The 10,700-nt window shown below is 73.2% G+C and overlaps 1 protein-coding gene across 2 annotated transcripts; it reads left to right on the top strand.

Moving 5' to 3' along the window:
* The first annotated feature begins 8 nt into the window (after nt 1–8).
* Nucleotides 9–8,716, top strand: TIMM10B (translocase of inner mitochondrial membrane 10B). 2 transcript variants are annotated; one of them, XM_084645502.1, is made up of 3 exons: nt 9–131; nt 6,717–6,812; nt 7,082–8,716. In XM_084645502.1, the coding sequence occupies exons 1-3, from the start codon at nt 96–98 to the stop codon at nt 7,355–7,357; spliced, it is 408 nt and encodes a 135-aa protein (XP_084501628.1). In that variant the 5' UTR covers nt 9–95; the 3' UTR covers nt 7,358–8,716. The 2 variants fall into 2 exon arrangements, with proteins under 2 accessions (XP_084501628.1, XP_084501629.1); XM_084645503.1 differs by having other exon boundaries at nt 17–131; nt 6,746–6,812.
* Nucleotides 8,717–10,700: the final 1,984 nt, after the last annotated feature.

Genomic DNA, 10,700 nt, shown 5'->3' with positions numbered 1-10,700 from the left:
AGGACGGAAGTGACGTCTGAAACCAGGCCGGGTCTGTCGGAGAAGTGAGTCACGTGACCTCTGCAAAGCGTCGGGGCAGGTCACGTGCCCTAGGGATGGAGGCGACGGGGGAGCAGCAGCAGCTTCGCAGCGTGAGTGGGGGCGGGGGGGACAGTGGGGGGCGGGGCGCTGGGAGCGGGTGGGGGGGACAGTGGGGGGTGGATGTGACGGCGGGGGAGGCTCGGGAGGAGGGGGGAGGCTGGCTGGGGGAGGCTCGGGGCCGGCGGGGGAGACGAGGGGGGAGGCTCGGGGCCGGCGCGGGAGACGAGGGGAGAGGCTCGGGGCCGGCGGGGGAGACGAGGGGGGAGGCTCGGGGCCGGCGCGGGAGACGAGGGGAGAGGCTCGGGGCCGGCGGGGGAGACGAGGGGGGAGGCTCGGGGCCGGCGCGGGAGACGAGGGGAGAGGCTCGGGGCCGGCGGGGGAGACGAGGGGGGAGGCTCGGGGCCGGCGCGGGAGACGAGGGGGGAGGCGCGGGAGACGAGGGGGGAGGCTCGGGGGGAGGCGCGGGAGACGAGGGGGGAGGCTCGGGGGGAGGCGCGGGAGACGAGGGGGGAGGCTCGGGGCCGGCGGGGGAGACGAGGGGGGAGGCTCGGGGCCGGCGGGGGAGACGAGGGGGGAGGCTCGGGGCCGGCGGGGGAGACGAGGGGGGAGGCTCGGGGCCGGCGGGGGAGACGAGGGGGGAGGCTCGGGGGAGGCTCGGGAGACGAGGGGGGAGGCTCGGGGGAGGCTCGGGAGACGAGGGGGGAGGCTCGGGGCCGGCGCGGGAGACGAGGGGGGAGGCTCGGGGCCGGCGGGGGAGACGAGGGGGGAGGCTCGGGGGAGACGAGGGGGGAGGCTCGGGGGAGGCTCGGGAGACGAGGGGGGAGGCTCGGGGGAGGCTCGGGAGACGAGGGGGGAGGCTCGGGGGAGGCTCGGGAGACGAGGGGGGAGGCTCGGGGGAGGCGCGGGAGACGAGGGGGGAGGCTCGGGGGAGGCGCGGGAGACGAGGGGGGAGGCTCGGGGCCGGCGCGGGAGACGAGGGGGGAGGCTCGGGGCCGGCGCGGGAGACGAGGGGGGAGGCTCGGGGCCGGCGCGGGAGACGAGGGGGGAGGCTCGGGGCCGGCGCGGGAGACGAGGGGGGAGGCTCGGGGCCGGCGCGGGAGACGAGGGGGGAGGCTCGGGGCCGGCGCGGGAGACGAGGGGGGAGGCTCGGGGCCGGCGCGGGAGACGAGGGGGGAGGCTCGGGGCCGGCGCGGGAGACGAGGGGGGAGGCTCGGGGCCGGCGCGGGAGACGAGGGGGGAGGCTCGGGGCCGGCGCGGGAGACGAGGGGGGAGGCTCGGGGCCGGCGCGGGAGACGAGGGGGGAGGCTCGGGGCCGGCGCGGGAGACGAGGGGGGAGGCTCGGGGCCGGCGCGGGAGACGAGGGGGGAGGCTCGGGGCCGGCGCGGGAGACGAGGGGGGAGGCTCGGGGCCGGCGCGGGAGACGAGGGGGGAGGCTCGGGGCCGGCGCGGGAGACGAGGGGGGAGGCTCGGGGCCGGCGCGGGAGACGAGGGGGGAGGCTCGGGGCCGGCGCGGGAGACGAGGGGGGAGGCTCGGGGCCGGCGCGGGAGACGAGGGGGGAGGCTCGGGGCCGGCGCGGGAGACGAGGGGGGAGGCTCGGGGCCGGCGGGGGAGGCTGGCTGGGGGAGGCTCGGGGCCGGCGGGGGAGACGAGGGGGGAGGCTCGGGAGACGAGGGGGGAGGCGCGGGGCTGGCGCGGGAGACGAGGGGGGAGGCGCGGGAGACGAGGGGGGAGGCTCGGGGCCGGCGGGGGAGACGAGGGGGGAAGCTGGGGGACAGTTGGAGGCCGGGGGAGGCTCGGGGCCGGCGGGGGAGACGAGGGGGGAGGCTCGGGGCCGGCGGGGGAGACGAGGGGGGAGGCTCGGGGCCGGCGGGGGAGACGAGGGGGGAGGCTCGGGGCCGGCGCGGGAGACGAGGGGGGAGGCTCGGGGCCGGCGCGGGAGACGAGGGGGGAGGCTCGGGGCCGGCGCGGGAGACGAGGGGGGAGGCTCGGGGCCGGCGCGGGAGACGAGGGGAGAGGCTCGGGGCCGGCGGGGGAGACGAGGGGGGAGGCTCGGGGCCGGCGCGGGAGACGAGGGGGGAGGCTCGGGGCCGGCGCGGGAGACGAGGGGGGAGGCGCGGGAGACGAGGGGGGAGGCGCGGGAGACGAGGGGGGAGGCGCGGGAGACGAGGGGGGAGGCTCGGGGGGAGGCGCGGGAGACGAGGGGGGAGGCTCGGGGGGAGGCGCGGGAGACGAGGGGGGAGGCTCGGGGCCGGCGCGGGAGACGAGGGGGGAGGCTCGGGGCCGGCGGGGGAGACGAGGGGGGAGGCTCGGGGCCGGCGCGGGAGACGAGGGGAGAGGCTCGGGGCCGGCGGGGGAGACGAGGGGGGAGGCTCGGGGCCGGCGCGGGAGACGAGGGGGGAGGCTCGGGGCCGGCGGGGGAGACGAGGGGGGAGGCTCGGGGCCGGCGCGGGAGACGAGGGGAGAGGCTCGGGGCCGGCGGGGGAGACGAGGGGGGAGGCTCGGGGCCGGCGCGGGAGACGAGGGGGGAGGCTCGGGGCCGGCGCGGGAGACGAGGGGGGAGGCGCGGGAGACGAGGGGGGAGGCGCGGGAGACGAGGGGGGAGGCGCGGGAGACGAGGGGGGAGGCTCGGGGGGAGGCGCGGGAGACGAGGGGGGAGGCTCGGGGGGAGGCGCGGGAGACGAGGGGGGAGGCTCGGGGCCGGCGGGGGAGACGAGGGGGGAGGCTCGGGGCCGGCGGGGGAGACGAGGGGGGAGGCTCGGGGCCGGCGGGGGAGACGAGGGGGGAGGCTCGGGGCCGGCGGGGGAGACGAGGGGGGAGGCTCGGGGGAGGCTCGGGAGACGAGGGGGGAGGCTCGGGGGAGGCTCGGGAGACGAGGGGGGAGGCTCGGGGCCGGCGCGGGAGACGAGGGGGGAGGCTCGGGGCCGGCGCGGGAGACGAGGGGGGAGGCTCGGGGCCGGCGGGGGAGACGAGGGGGGAGGCTCGGGGGAGGCTCGGGAGACGAGGGGGGAGGCTCGGGGCCGGCGCGGGAGACGAGGGGGGAGGCTCGGGGCCGGCGCGGGAGACGAGGGGGGAGGCTCGGGGCCGGCGCGGGAGACGAGGGGGGAGGCTCGGGGCCGGCGCGGGAGACGAGGGGGGAGGCTCGGGGCCGGCGCGGGAGACGAGGGGGGAGGCTCGGGGCCGGCGCGGGAGACGAGGGGGGAGGCTCGGGGCCGGCGCGGGAGACGAGGGGGGAGGCTCGGGGCCGGCGCGGGAGACGAGGGGGGAGGCTCGGGGCCGGCGCGGGAGACGAGGGGGGAGGCTCGGGGCCGGCGCGGGAGACGAGGGGGGAGGCTCGGGGCCGGCGCGGGAGACGAGGGGGGAGGCTCGGGGCCGGCGCGGGAGACGAGGGGGGAGGCTCGGGGCCGGCGCGGGAGACGAGGGGGGAGGCTCGGGGCCGGCGCGGGAGACGAGGGGGGAGGCTCGGGGCCGGCGCGGGAGGCTGGCTGGGGGAGGCTCGGGGCCGGCGGGGGAGACGAGGGGGGAGGCTCGGGAGACGAGGGGGGAGGCGCGGGGCTGGCGCGGGAGACGAGGGGGGAGGCGCGGGAGACGAGGGGGGAGGCTCGGGGCCGGCGGGGGAGACGAGGGGGGAGGCTCGGGGCCGGCGGGGGAGACGAGGGGGGAAGCTGGGGGACAGTTGGAGGCCGGGGGAGGCTCGGGGCCGGCGGGGGAGACGAGGGGGGAGGCTCGGGGCCGGCGGGGGAGACGAGGGGGGAGGCTCGGGGCCGGCGGGGGAGACGAGGGGGGAGGCTCGGGAGACGAGGGGGGAGGCTCGGGGCCGGCGCGGGAGACGAGGGGGGAGGCTCGGGGCCGGCGCGGGAGACGAGGGGGGAGGCGCGGGGCCGGCGCGGGAGACGAGGGGGGAGGCGCGGGAGACGAGGGGGGAGGCTCGGGGCCGGCGGGGGAGACGAGGGGGGAGGCTCGGGAGACGAGGGGGGAGGCTCGGGGCCGGCGCGGGAGACGAGGGGGGAGGCGCGGGGCCGGCGCGGGAGACGAGGGGGGAGGCGCGGGGCCGGCGCGGGAGACGAGGGGGGAGGCTCGGGAGACGAGGGGGGAGGCGCGGGGCTGGCGCGGGAGACGAGGGGGGAGGCGCGGGAGACGAGGGGGGAGGCTCGGGGCCGGCGCGGGAGACGAGGGGGGAGGCTCGGGGCCGGCGCGGGAGACGAGGGGGGAGGCTCGGGGCCGGCGCGGGAGACGAGGGGGGAGGCTCGGGGCCGGCGCGGGAGACGAGGGGGGAGGCTCGGGGCCGGCGCGGGAGACGAGGGGGGAGGCTCGGGGCCGGCGCGGGAGACGAGGGGGGAGGCTCGGGGCCGGCGCGGGAGACGAGGGGGGAGGCTCGGGGCCGGCGCGGGAGACGAGGGGGGAGGCTCGGGGCCGGCGCGGGAGACGAGGGGGGAGGCTCGGGGCCGGCGCGGGAGACGAGGGGGGAGGCTCGGGGCCGGCGCGGGAGACGAGGGGGGAGGCTCGGGGCCGGCGGGGGAGGCTGGCTGGGGGAGGCTCGGGGCCGGCGCGGGAGACGAGGGGGGAGGCTCGGGGCCGGCGGGGGAGGCTGGCTGGGGGAGGCTCGGGGCCGGCGGGGGAGACGAGGGGGGAGGCTCGGGGCCGGCGGGGGAGACGAGGGGGGAGGCTCGGGAGACGAGGGGGGAGGCGCGGGGCTGGCGCGGGAGACGAGGGGGGAGGCGCGGGAGACGAGGGGGGAGGCTCGGGGCCGGCGGGGGAGACGAGGGGGGAGGCTCGGGGCCGGCGGGGGAGACGAGGGGGGAAGCTGGGGGACAGTTGGAGGCCGGGGGAGGCTCGGGGCCGGCGGGGGAGACGAGGGGGGAGGCTCGGGGCCGGCGGGGGAGACGAGGGGGGAGGCTCGGGGCCGGCGGGGGAGACGAGGGGGGAGGCTCGGGAGACGAGGGGGGAGGCTCGGGGCCGGCGCGGGAGACGAGGGGGGAGGCTCGGGGCCGGCGCGGGAGACGAGGGGGGAGGCGCGGGGCCGGCGCGGGAGACGAGGGGGGAGGCGCGGGAGACGAGGGGGGAGGCTCGGGGCCGGCGGGGGAGACGAGGGGGGAGGCTCGGGAGACGAGGGGGGAGGCTCGGGGCCGGCGCGGGAGACGAGGGGGGAGGCGCGGGGCCGGCGCGGGAGACGAGGGGGGAGGCGCGGGGCCGGCGCGGGAGACGAGGGGGGAGGCGCGGGGCCGGCGCGGGAGACGAGGGGGGAGGCGCGGGAGACGAGGGGGGAGGCTCGGGGCCGGCGGGGGAGACGAGGGGGGAGGCTCGGGGCCGGCGCGGGAGAGGAGGGGGGAAGCTGGGGGACAGTTGGAGGCCGGGGGAGGCTTGGGGCCGGCAGGGGAGGCTGGGGGACACTTGGAGGCGTGCGGGAGGCTGGGCGAGACAGCGGGGGAGGCTGGGGGATGCTTGGAAGCGGGGGGGGGCTGGGCACTGAGCTGCTGGCCAAGGAGCTGGGGGCCCTCGCCCCGGGGGTGGGGGGCGCTTTGTGGGGCTTTTCTCTCGCCCCGCTGCGCTGCTTCGACATGGCAGGCTGGAGAATCCCAGGATCCTGCTGCGGCCACGCACACAGACCGAGTCACCTCACTGCTTAGCGGGACCATATTTCCCAAAGGGAAAAAGGGACACCACAGTGGTCTGGCCCAAGCCGTTTGCCCATGCCCTCGTCCCCCCAGGAGCCCAGAGTCGCTGGAACGCTGCCTTCCCGCCCTGCACTGGGCTGGCATCGCCACTCACCCCCCCCCCCCATATTCCACCACACCACACTCTTTTGACAAAAGGGCATTTGTCCAGTTTGCTCTTGCCAGCTGATCAAGTCAGCAGCAAACAGGACAAATACCCACTTCTGCCAAAAAACATCGGGATGGCCAGGACAGGGCTTAAAAAAGGGGCTGTCCAGGCCAAAACGGGAGGTATGGTCGCTGGGAGCTCATGTTCTGATCGTTATCCACCCGCCCAACCCCCAATCTCTTTCTGGGTTGCTGCTTCCCGGGGCCCAGTCCCCAGCCTGTCTGCGTGGCTGACATTTGCTGTTCCCAGATGCACACAGCCACGTTTAGCTGTGTTACTGCATATTGCTTGCTGGCTAAGCTCCCAAGCGATGGAGCCCGCTGTGTATCAGGGACCTGTCTGCTGCATTGTTCACCACTCCCCCAGTCTTTGTTTTCCCTGCAAAGTTTATCTGTGACAATTTTGTTTTCTTCTAGGTGATTGGCACAGATGTTAAATAGTATAGGGTCAAGAACTGACCCCTGCAATTCCCTGCTGAGAACAGACCAGCTCAATGACGAGTCCCCATTTACAATCATATTTCGAGGCCTCTTGCTTATCCAGTTTTTAATGCAGTCAGTACAGCGGCTGCCTCAGACTCCCTTAGCAAAGGAAACGGGTGTAAGCCCAGTCATCCTGAGCGCACCGTAGCCACCCCGCGGGAGTGGGATCTGCTTTGTGCCAGCAGAGGTGGCTCTCCAGCCAGGCGGTGGGCTACCAGTGATGAGAGTCAGAACAGCAGCTCTGCCAAGGGTGAAGGATCTGTGGGGAGCTAGTGGCTGGGGCAGTGCGTCAGAGTCAGGGTCTGACCCCCCCACTGCTGCTCTTGTTCCAGCTGCGGGATTTCCTTCTTGTCTACAACAGGATGACGGAGCTCTGCTTCCTGCGCTGCATCTCCAACCTGAACTACCGGGCGCTCACCAGGGACGAGGTGAGCTCTGGACCCTGCCCAGGCATGAGGGCTGGGGGGGAGCTCTTCCCGGAGCACAGCTGGCCTGCTCATTCCCTCCAGGCCGAGGAGCTGTCCATTCCTAGCTCTGCATCCCAGAGCCGTGGGCTGTCCAGCTTCGTGGGCACGGGTATTGAGGATGGCAGGGTGCCTTTGTGGAGGGGGCCAGGCAGTGGGAGCTGTGGGCAGGAATGGGAATCTGCTCCCCATGGAGCTGGGACCCTCATGACATCCGTGGTTTGTCCTTGCAGGAGGCCTGTCTAGATGGCTGTGCTGGGAAGCTCGTCCACTCCAACCACCGCCTGATGGGGGCCTACGTGCAGCTCATGCCCTCCATTGTGCAGCGCCGCATCTCGGACTACGAGGCCCCTGCAGCCCAGGCGGTGCCAGGCTCCAGCCCGACGCAGGTCCCTGGTGCTGCCCCTGCGGCCCTGCCTGCAGCAGTTGGCACGGAAACCCACCCTAGCCAGCAGGTGGCTGCCAGTCTCCTCACTGCCGCTGAGAGCGCTCCAGATGCCGTCAGCTAGTGCCCTACTGCCTCCCGGCGTTGCGTGGTCCCCCATGGCTGCACCCTGGACTTGGGCCTGGGTGTGAAACAGTCTCTCGGGGGCACTGCAGCCGCACCCTGGGCTGGGCCTCCTCCCAGCACTGGATCCAGCCCAGATGGACACTCCCTCCCTCTCCAGTCGGGACTGGGCTGATTAGTGTCAGCATCAGAGCTTCCCAAGCTGCAGCCTGGGCCTCCTGACAGCAGAGCCATGCAAGCTCCAGCTGCGTTTGGGCCAGGCCAGCCGGTCTAACGCTGGGGCGCTGAGCAGCACGGGTGGGGCCTTTCAGCTGCTCGGGCCCATTGCCCTCTGGAGCAGCCTGTGGAAGTGCCCTGCTGAGGGCTCATTAGTCACAGCAGCAGCTCTCAGCCAGGCTCTCTTGCCCCAGGGCAGGGTTTTCTCTCTGTCCCTGGAAGGCTATTTCCTATTACCACTAGATCAGTGTCCTCTTGATTCCCTGGGTGTGTGGGATGCCTTGGGCATGGCCAAGCCTGCTCACCCCGCTGTTAGCCTCCTGCAGCAAGCACACAGCTGCTGGAAGGGCCTGGGAGCTCTCCCAGGCTGTCGTTTCTCCTCGCCCTGTCCCTGTCCATAGGGCCCTTGCATGGATCCAGGAGCTGGCAGAGACCAGCCCCAACCAGACCCTGATTGTACCCCATGGCTACTCGGTCTCTGCTCCATTTCGACACTGAGTCACTAGAGCAAGCCCTGCCCCCTTGCCCCACTCCCCAGGGCCTGGGAGACTCTAAGGAGAGGAGCTCCACCACAGGTTCCCGTACACCAGGCAAATGGAGCTTGTGTGGCCCCACAAGAGTGAGGGGCGTGTCTTGCACCCTTCCTGGGAAGGCCCCTGTCCGCCATCCCTGCGCCAGTCCCATGTATCCAATGCATGACGCTCTGAGGTTGAGCATGGGGCTGCGGCACTTGTCACGCATTGACAGGCTCTGCCCTGCTTTTAAACAGTTGTCCTGGGAGTCATTCTTAATGCACCAGGCCCTGCTCCGCCCCCAAGCAGGCCACGTAGCCGCAGCACCTGCTGGACTGGGCCTGAGGCAGGCTCCTGCTCAGAGATCCCTCACGGCCTCGGGGAGCACAGCAAATGACAAGCCGGTTGGGTCGGAACGAGGGGGTAGCGCCTGGGTGTGGTGTTAGGAAAGGTGGGAGCTGTGGCCTGAAGCACCCTGCTCTGCTGAGGTCCAGCTTGTCTCTCGCTGGATGGCTGCAGCACCTATCTCCGCTCTCTGTCCCTGGGAGGAAAGCCTCTGTCCCGTTCCAGGGGCGGCCGTGCCAAGTGGAGTGCACAGAGCTGTACACAGGTAATAAAGAGATTAACACAAAGCTCGCTCGTTTGTTTCAGGCTTCCTACAGGGCCCTCAGCTCTTGCATCCCCCTGCCAGCTGGGCCTGAGCCTGCTGGGCACAGGACTGGTTCACTCAGGTCCCAGCCCTGTCCCTGGACATTGTGCTGGGTCGGCTCCCCCTGCACTCCCCTGGGTTCTGTGCTGGATCTGCTCCCCCACTTCCTTCCCCCTCGCCCCCCGGAATGAGGAGGAGTCCTTGACAGTAACAGGGAACAAATGTATGGAGGAGGGAAGGAAACACTTCTTAACTCAGTCACAATTGGCCTGTGGAACTCACTGCTACCAGGTCCCCCTGGGCCAGTAGCTGAGCAGGATCCAGGCATGTCTATAAAGCAGCTGGTTCTGGCTATGTCAGAGGTGGTAGCTGGGTGGGCTGGGACCCAGGCGCTGAACCTAGCTGGCAGTTGCAGTCAGATAACCAGTGTCCCAACACCCACAATGTGACCCCCATGTGGCACCGTTGCAGCTTTAGCACCCACTTCCCCTTCTCCAAAAAACCCCCACAGCACCGCACTGGGGAGCAGTAGGTCTGGAGGCTGGGAGAGGGCGCAGGAGCAGCCCCTGAAACAGGCAGGCAGCTCGGTGATGAGCTGGCACTTTCGGGGCAAGGAGCCATGGGGGGGTATTCTGTGGGGGTCAGATGGGGCAGTTCAGAGGAGAAGGAGCCACGGGTGGGGCTCTTCTGTGGGGGGTGAGATGAGGCAGTTGGGGGGGGGGAGAGGAACCATTGTGCTGGTGAGATGGGGCAGTTTGGAGGGGGAAGGGACTATGTGGTGGGTGAGATGGAACCGTTGGGGGGGGTGGAGCCATGTGGGGGGGGGGTGAGATGGGGCAGTTTTGAAGGAGCTGTGGGGGGTGGGGCTGTTCTGGGGGGTGGGGTGGGGCAGTTGGGGGAAGGAGCCGTGGGGGCGGGGCTGTTCTGTGGGGGGTGGGGTGGGGCAGTTGGGGGAAAGGAGCCGTGGGGGGCGGGGCTGTTCTGAGTGGGGTGGGGCAGTTGGGGGGAAGGAGCTGTGGGGGGCTGGGCTGTTCTATGGTGGGGAAGGAGCCGGGGGGCGGGGCTGTTCTGAGTGGGGTGGGGTGGGGCAGTTGGGGGGAGGGAGCCGGGGGGGCGGGGCTGTTCTATGGGGGGGAAAGAGCCGGGGGAGGCTGTTCTGAGTGGGGTGGGGTGGGGCAGTTGGGGGGAAGGAGCCGTGGGGGGCGGGGCTGTTGGGGGGAAGGAGCTGTGGGGGGCGGGGCTGTTCTGTGGGGGGTGGGGTGGGGCAGTTGGGGGGAAGGAGCTGTGGGGGGGGCTGTTCTGAGTGGGGTGGGGCAGTTGGGGGGAAGGAGCTGTGGGGGGCGGGGCTGTTCTATGGGGGGAAGGAGCCATGGGGGCGGGGCTGTTCTGAGTGGGGTGGGGTGGGGCTGTTGGGGGGAAGGAGCTGTGGGGGCGGGGCTGTTCTGAGTGGGGTGGGGTGGGGCTGTTGGGGGGAAGGAGCTGTGGGGGCGGGGCTGTTCTGAGTGGGGTGGGGTGGGGCAGTTGGGGGGAAGGAGCTGTGGGGGCGGGGCTGTTCTATGTGGGGGAAGGAGCAGGGGGGGCGGGGCTGTTCTGAGTGGGGTGGGGAGGGGCAGTTGGGGGGAAGGAGCCGTGGGGGGCGGGGCTGTTCTATGGGGGGGAAGGAGCCGGGGGGGTGGGGCTGTTCTGTGGGGGGTGCGGTGGGGCAGTTGGGGGGAAGGAGCCGTGAGGGGCGGGGCTGTTCTATGGGGGGGAAGGAGCCGGGGGGGCGGGGCTGTTCTGGGGGTGGGGTGGGGCAGTTGGGGGGAAGGAGCTGTGGGGGCGGGGCTGTTCTGAGTGGGGTGGGGCAGTTGGGGGGAAGGAGCTGTGGGGGGCGGGGCTGTTCTGGGGGTGGGGTGGGGCAGTTGGGGGGAAGGAGCCGTGGGGGGCGGGGCTGTTCTATGGGGGGGAAGGAGCCGGGGGGGCGGGGC

This window comes from Lepidochelys olivacea (assembly GCF_965140295.1).
Source record: "Lepidochelys olivacea isolate rLepOli2 genome assembly, chromosome: 1".
NCBI lineage: Eukaryota > Metazoa > Chordata > Testudines > Cheloniidae > Lepidochelys > Lepidochelys olivacea.
The sequence above is the reverse complement of the archived record's forward strand: the minus strand, read 5'-3'. Positions and strand labels throughout refer to the sequence as shown.